This window comes from Miniopterus natalensis, chromosome 2, assembly GCF_054644295.1.
Source record: "Miniopterus natalensis isolate mMinNat1 chromosome 2, mMinNat1.hap1, whole genome shotgun sequence".
Lineage (NCBI taxonomy): Eukaryota > Metazoa > Chordata > Mammalia > Chiroptera > Miniopteridae > Miniopterus > Miniopterus natalensis.
Window position 1 is genome coordinate 174,429,034 of NC_142082.1, and position 8,440 is coordinate 174,437,473.

Sequence of the window (8,440 nt, forward strand, 5' to 3'; positions counted from 1 at the left end):
CAGATCTGTTTGCATTTTCTAGGATTTTATGTAAATGAAACCATACAGCACGTAGTATTTTGGTAAACTGGTTTTCCCACTTACTAAACTCTCAGGAAGTTTTGCAATAAGCACTTATTGCACATCTAGTATGTGCCAGACACCGTATGGGGGCACTGTGCAGAGATTATAAATAAAAATAATAGTAAAGCCCCAAAATGTAATGAACATCACAGGCAGTAAGAGAGACGAAGAAATGACACTCTGACAGGTGAGATACGAGGAACTAACACAGGGCAGGGTGTGCCCCCAGAGGGGGCGGCAATTCAAAAGCCATTTATTGTGTCTATTCTACAAAGAAGCTTTCCTTTTTCTAGTTTAGATATTTTGCATCATCTCCAGGGGAAATCAATCCATGACAAATAGAATTACTCATCTGAAAAATGAATACTGCATATGACATTTATGCTACTCCCACCAAAAGTTAAAATTACCTCTCTTACTACTCTGTAAGTAATATCTGTAATTCTGACTGCTCCGTAGAAATCCATCATGCTTCCCAAAGTTCCAAAAATAAAACTTCATGCAACTACATTTGCAATAAAATTATATATAGTAATGGTTTAATGACAACTTAATCTTAAGATTGTCCGTTTAATTAAAAAAAAAAAAAACAAAAAAGTGCTCAAAAGAAAGAGAAAAACTTCTTAGAAAAGGAAAGTTAGCCCTATCAAAAGATCAAACAAAAGGCAAACTATCAAGAATTTGTCATCAAAGTGTAGAGGACATAGAAAAGAAATGAATTATCAGTGACTTCCACATGCCACGCACTGGGCACTTCTTGTCATCTCAATTAATGTCCCAGAAATTCCATGAGGTGAATACTGTTATCCCCAATTTGCAGATGAGGAAATAAGGCTGAGAAGTTAAGAAACCGGTCCCAGGTTACACAGTTATCAAACAATAAAATGTACATTGAATGCCTGGCATAGTACTTGGCACATAGTAGGTGCTTCATAAAGGTCAGTCCCTTTCCCTTTTCTCTACTCATCCATGCAAAGTAATATTTTTCCTAGATCAGCAGAATCCAGGAAACACACACCCCCCAACCCTCTCAAGGGATCTTTGAGGTCAAAACTATTTTTATAGTAATACCAAAGACATCCACATCCTAATCCCTGGAACCTGTGAATATGTCACCTTACGTGGCAAAGGGGACATTAAGGTTGCGGATGGAATTATGGCTGCTTATCAGCTGACTTTAAAATAGAGTATCATAGATCATCCAGGTGAGTTCCATGTAACCACAAGGGTCCTTCAGTGTGGAAAAAGGAAGGCAGAAGTCTCGAGATGTGATGTGAGAGAGGCCAACTGGCCATCGCTGGCTTTGAAAATGGAAAGGGCCATAATCCAAGGAATGTGGGGAGCCTCTGGAAACCGGGAAGGCCGGGAAACAGTCTCCACCAGAGCCCCCGGAAAGGAGGCAGCCCCGCCAGCACCTCGATTTCCACCCAGTGAGGCCCGTTTCGGACTGCTGCTCTCCAGAACCATGAGAGCACACTCCGGCGGTTTTAAGTCACTAAGTCTGTGGGAATGTGTAACAGGAGTGACAGAATTTCATACGGAGATGTGCCTCTTTCACGCTTGTCCTCGCCAACGCGCAGTGGAGTTTTCCAGGGGCTACATGATGTCTGATACTGCGAGAGGCGGCAGGATCAGGTCCGGGAACCTAGCTGCCTCCCATTCATCCAGACATCACGGAAATTTGCAAAAATGTAAACATTTCTCTGGAGTTGGTACAAAAAGTTTAGAAGTTTAGGTATTCTTCTAAAGTTCTTTTATTCTGGAAGATAGTCATTTTTCATCTCAGGCTCTGAGATGGCTTTAAAGGGGGAAAGGCCACCAAGCTCTCCACATATGAGGCTGCAGGAGCCCCTACATTTGTCTTAGATACACCGTTCCCAGGCAAGACTTCTCAGCCTTGGCACAACTGACATTTGGGGCCGGAAAATCTTTGCTGTGGCGACTGTCCTGTGCATTGCAGGATGTTCAGCAGCATCCCTGGCCTCCACCCACCAGAGGCCTGCAGCCTCCCCTTTCTCCCAGAAAAGGTCTCCAAACACAGCCAAATGTCCCCTGGGGGACAAAATTCCCCCCCTCCACCCAACTCTGGTTGAGAATCATAGGTCTATGGGAAACTTTTGCTAACGGTTATAAACCAATATTTTTTTCCCCAAAAATACAAAGAACCTTTTCTCTGAGCTGAATTTGATACAGGGTGCATAAATATTACACTTCCAAAAATCTCAAGTTTAAAAACAAAAAAGAAGAAATTCCAAATAATGAGGAGCATTCTACGATGTGACCAGTACTCCTTAAAACTGTCAAGGTCACCAAAAACATGGAACCTCAGAGAAACTGTGACAGCCAGGGAGCCCCAAGAGTCGGGGCAACTAAACACAATGCGCTATTCCAGATGGGATTCTGGAGGAGTGAGGGGCAGTACTTAGGTTAAAGGCTAAGAAAATCTGAATTAAGTATTGACCGAAGTTACTATTGATACATAATGACAATGTATCCTTATTGGTTCATTAATTGTGACAAATGTACCATAGTCATGTGAGACGTTAATAGGGTTTATGAAAGGAAATATGCAATTTTTCTATAAATCTAAACTGACCTAAGAAATAAAGCTTGTAAAAAAAAAAATTCTTAAAAATGGAAATAAAAAGAAGGGTGGGAGAGCACGAGTAAAACAAAGAGTAACAATGGTCTCTTCCCTGAGCAGGCTTCATTCTGGGAGCGCGCTGGAAGGGAAGGGACCTGAACTGATTGCTCCGATTACAGCAAGAGATCAAATGGCCAGAAAGAAATAATCAGGAAGTGAGACAACACTCTTTTGTCTTCTTGTAAACTGAAACAAACAAGTGAAACGAAACAAAACAAAAACCCACCACCGGCTTTTGTACAGACCTCTGTTCCCACAGACGTGGTTCTCGGCAAACACTTCCTGCATCCCGGGGCAGCGACTTGCTCCGTCAGAGCCCCTGGGGCCCACTGTTTATCTCCCCAGGCTGGACCGTCACTTACCTGTTACCAGGCACCCCTGCAACACAGGTCCCATGCTTGGCACAGGCAGGGGCTCAGCCACTGTGGGCCCCTCCCTCTCAGGCCCATCCATCTGGGAATCAAAAGCCTTTAAAGCCACTGCTGGGTGCTTAATAAAAGCTTGCTGAATGAACACAAGTTGGACACATACACTCTTACAGACTTCAGCTAAAGGGGGTTGGAATGGTCCAGCCCCAATCTGGGCAAAGAAGCACGTCAAATTAAAGTCCCTGGCCCGGCCGGGCGTGGCTCAGCGGCTGAGTGTCCACCTAGGATCCAGGCGATTGGGGTTCGATTCCCGGTCAGGGCACATGCCTGGGTTGCGGGCTCGATCAATGACTCGTCGCTGATGTTTCTATCTCTCTCTCTCCCTCTCCTTTCCTCTCTCTGAAATCAATAAAGATATATTTAAAAAAAAAAAAAATTAAAGTCCTTGTGTTCTCAGGGGTGAGAGAGGGACCACGTGCTGGGGTGTCAAGATAGCATGGGGCACACGAATACCTGACTCACAGACCAGTAACGCTTGAAAAGGTTTAGACGTAATTTAGCGGCTTCATTCTACAAAGGAAGAGCCCAAGCTAGAGATCAGGCGGCTTGTTCAAGGCCACACGGTTAGTTAGGCACTTAGGAGACCTACACTCCAGAGCTAACTAACCCACCTCCACCCAGCATTAAGCGTGTCTAAGACTGAAAGTTATTTAATAACTAATAATAATAACTAGTACCTACTGAGCATCTGCCGGGTGCCACACCCACACTAAAAATCCTCCAATTATCCCCAGATTACAGTAACGAAAACTGAGGTCAGAGAGGAAAACAACTTGCCACCAAGATTACATAGCTAATCAATCTCAAAATCTCCCATAAACTGTCATAATCCAAAATCCCCCAGGGATTATAACACACCGAAGCCCAGACTCTAGCCCCATGCCGACCTTCACCACCCAACACTTCAGCTGTGTCACCCACAGGCACTGCTCTGAACACCTTCCATGGTAGACTCACTCACTCCTGGCCACAACCCTATGATGCTGGTCCTACTGCCAGCATCCCATTTTACAGATGAGGAAACGGAAGCTTCATGGCATCCCCAGGGTCTCACAGCCTGCAAGCAAGCAGCAAACCTCATCCACAAAACAAGAATGGCAAAATTTTTGCTCATAGGTTCTTGTAACACTAAACATACAATTACCATTCAACCAAGCAGTGACGTGGCATTTATAGAGATGAACATATATGTTCGTTCACACAAAAAAACCTGTACCCGAATGTTTATGGCAGCTTTACTGCAACAGTCAAAAACTGGGAACAACCCAGATGTCCTTCAACGAGTGGACTGTGGTTAAGCTGTGGTACGTCTATACCACGGAATGCTTCTCAGCAGTAAAAAGGTCATACAGCCTCGCCGGGCGTGGCTCAGTGGTTGAGCATCCACCTAGGATCCAGGAGATTGTGGTTCGATTCCAGGTCAGGGCACATGCCCGGGTTGTGGACTCGATCCCCAGTTGGGAGTGTGCAGGAGGTAGCCGATCGATGACTCTCTCATCATTGATGTTTCTCTCTCTCTCTCTCCCCCTCTCCCTTCCTCTCTCTGAAATCAATAAAGATATATTTTTTAAAAAGATCATGCACACCACAACTTGGATGCATCTCCAAGGAATTATGCTTGGTGAAAAAACCCAATGCCAAAAGGTTATGTACTGTGTGATTCCATCTATACAACAATTTTGAAGTGACAAACTCTTAGAAATGGAGAATGGAGAATGCCCCAGGGATTAGAGAGAACACAAGGAAGGAGGGGGTATAGTTATAAAGACAACCTGAGGGGTCCTGGTAGTAAACTGTTCTTCATCTTGACTGTGGTACACGATACAGGAACCTACAAGTGCTAAAATGGCATAGAACTAAATACACACACAAAGTAAAAGTAAATCTAGGGGACTCTGAACAAGGGCTGAGAAATGTCTCAATATCAATATACTCATTGTGATACTGTACTACCTATTGTTTTGCAAAATGTTACTGTTGGGAGAAACTGGGTTAAGGGTATGCCATATCTCTTTGTATCAATTCTAACAACTGTATATTGTAAATATACAATTATCTCAATTAGAGTTTCAATTTTAAAGAGTCCTGCCTGCCTAAAAGCTGAGCTACATGATCTATATTTCTTTCACGGTAAATGTGCAATTTCCTCGTCTCCAAAGCCAGTCCTTTTTGCACCCTACCACACAACCATTTTAAAAGCCAATGCAAAATTAACTCTGAGGAAAGAAAAACCAAGAAAAGGAGCCCTGTGACGTAGCATTCCGGATTGCTGGTCACTTTGAGTTCGCTCAGAAAAGTATCCCAATTGACTTCTTTCATTAAGTTGACTTCTAGCCAAACAATGGAAAATGTGATTCTACAAAATGTTCTCTCCCACCAAATAATCTCTCCTTATCTCTATGTGCCACCTCTACCCTCCTCCTCAAAAAAGTCTGTTTAAATTTTCAATTCTAAACCTTCCTTGAAAGAAACCTCACCAGTATCACGGGCCCTTTACACCAGTTCCCCAGCGGTCAGCTACTAGCAGAAGGCAGAGCAAAGCAGGAAATAAGACAGTGGGTTAGGGACTGAGACAGGTAGAGTCAAGGTGTCACTGTGGCCAGGATCCTTAAACTTGAGTCTCACCTTTGCCATCTATAGAATGGGGATGTGGCACGTCCTTCGGGTAGGTATGGGTAGAATTCAGGGACACAATCTACGTGCCTGGCACTAACATTCACTCGGTCCTCCGTCTCTCCCCATTTCCCTCAGTAACAACGGGACCATGCTAATTTTAAATTCGCCAGGCCCCAAAGCAGTAACTCCCTGGAATCCCCTCCTCCCTGAGGTCAGCAGATAGCCCAGAACAGCCGGCCTGCAGCCCCTCCTATTTCCAGCACAGCAAATCCCACCTATCCCCTAAAACAAAGAAGGAAACAGAGTAGCCCCGGACACCGCCACCTGCCCGGCAGTCCCGCTCCGAAGTAACCTGCAGTCCGTCGGATGCCGGCGGTCACTATTATTAGTGCTTAATAACCACCCCTAACGGCGCGTGGGGGTGACCGTACCCCAAGCGACGTCGGTGAAACCCCCGGGGAGAGCCCAAAGCGCTTCCGAGGCAGATTTCTAGCTAAAAACCCCAAGAATGTATAGAACAGCTTTCCAAACGAGAGGCAGGCAAGAGTTGTAAAGTTTCTGGAGGCGCATTTTCCGCGTTTCCCCGAATCGCAATGCAGAGGCGATGCTGCCCGCAGTTGGGGGCGACCGAGGGTCACGATTCGGGGCCCTGAGATCTGCAGCGGGTCTCGCGCGCGTCCGGGGATACACGCCTCCCGGCTGACCGCGTGGGAGGGGGCCCGGCGCCCCAGCCCTGCGGGGAGGGTCCCCACGGGCTCGGGGGCTCGGGGCGCCGCACTCACCGTCCGCGCTCCTCTTCGCCTCCCGGTAGCGCTCCCACAGGTAGCGCTTCATGTCCGGAGCGGCTCCAGGGGCCGTGCACAGGGGCCGTGCGGGGCCCGCGCGCAGCCGCCCCCGGGCCGCGGTCCCGCACACGCTCCGCAGGGCCGCCGCCGCCGCCCTCGCCCGGGCCCCACCGGCCATCACTGCCGCCGCCGGGGTGGCCATGCTCGCAGCCGCCCCGCTGCGCCTGGCACCGCGGGACCGGAGCTCCGCCCGCGCTCAGCCCGGCCGGCCGGCGGCTCGCTGCGTCTGAGCGCGTGGCGGCGCGGCCCAGCCCGCGGGGCGGGGCGGGGCGGGGCCTTGGGGGGGGGCCTGGTCGGGCCCGGGGGGCGGGGCGGGGCGGGGCTTTGGGGGCGGGGCCTGGTCCGGCCCGGGGGGCGGGGCCTTGGGGGCGGGGCCTGGCCCGGGCTGTCGGGGGCGGGACCTTGGGGCGGGGCCTGGGCGCCGGGCTCCTCGCCCAGCTGGCCGCAGTCGCTGCTTGACCCCGCGGCGCACCGGTGGCGGCGCGGTCAGGTGCGCGCGGGGCCAGGCCGAGGCCACACGGAAAGGGATGACTCGCTCCCGGCCCTGGGCCACTAACCGTGACCCCGGCGCCGCCCGCCGAGCTCCGCAGCATCTCCCCGCGCGGTCCGTGCCTGTCCCCTCTGGCCGTGGCCCCCGCTCTCAGGAGGTGACCTCTGAATTCCGGATCTCCCCTGGGCCGCGGGGTGGGTCTGGGACGTCCCCGGATCCCCAGCTTGGATCCTCCCAGGGCTGCCCGTGAGGGGACGGCTGGGCCCAGACCCCGCACCTGGGCAGATGTGTTTGAAGAGCACCCCCAGGGCACAGCCTGAAAAGCCAGTGTCCCTGCCGAGATTCCCGCCCCCGGACGCTGCCACCAGCTCACCTGCCACCAGCTCACCTGCCACCAGCTCACCTGCCACCAGCTCACCTGCACGGCGCACCTGTCTTCTCTCAGACCTGTTGGCCGCGCCTCTTCTGGGCACTGCGGCTCCACCAAAGTCAAACAAACTCCCACCAGGCGACTTTTCTGTGAGTCCGTCTGGGCTCCTGCGGGAAAGACTGACGCGACCCACCCCGGCCTGAGAGTGACCGTGACCTGCCGACTTCCCGGGCTGCTGGTTGCCGTGGTTACTGCCGAGCGGGGCTGGGCGAGGTACCCGGAGTAGCTCAAGGCTGGCACCGCGCCTGGGAGACCACGCTGCTGCGTGTGAAATGCGTGGGGAAGGACTTAAGACAAAGTGCACAAAGCATTGGTGCAGGCGGGAGGGCTCGGGAGGTGCTTCAGGGGAAAGGTGGCCTTGGGATTAAACCCTGACAGGTAATAACTGCTGTTTATTGAAGGATGTGCTGCGTGCGTTATCGCATGCAAGCCTCTCAGTGATCCCGAAAAGCAGGTGCATGATTCATAAATAAGGAAACTGAGGCTAAGAGAAGTGAAATGACTTTCCGAGGGTCACACAGCTGAGCCCAGTCTTCCCTTTGGCTTCCTAATGTACTAGGTAGGATTTAGTTGTGTGTTAAGGAGGAAGGTAGCCAATAAGTAATCCTTACAGGCTAACGGGTAATATCATACAAATCACTGATAAAATGAGAGGCAATTAACATGTTTAAAGCATATGTGATATCATATCCATGGGTTCTGGTACTTTAAGGTCTTAGTTTGCCCCAATTTATATTTTTTCTTATTCATGTTTCATTAAAAAGTTTTCATGTTAGCCATTGTTTATGTGAAAAATTAATTCAAAAATTCAAATAGGTGAAATTTAGCAATGTAAAAGTAACACAAATTAGAACTTTATAACATTGCTTCTCTGTACTTTTAGATATGGAACCCTGTGAGATCAGCATCCACATACCTACCATA

General features: G+C 49.6%; 1 protein-coding gene across 1 annotated transcript in view; it reads right to left on the minus strand.

Moving 5' to 3' along the window:
• The window catches only part of NT5DC3 (5'-nucleotidase domain containing 3), a 51,369-nt gene extending 44,631 nt beyond the window's left edge, over positions 1-6,738 (minus strand). The window contains exon 1 of the mRNA XM_087814862.1: positions 6,534-6,738. Within this exon, the coding sequence (XP_087670988.1) occupies positions 6,534-6,738 (205 nt within the window). The remainder of the gene's footprint in view (positions 1-6,533) is intronic.
• Positions 6,739-8,440: the final 1,702 nt, after the last annotated feature.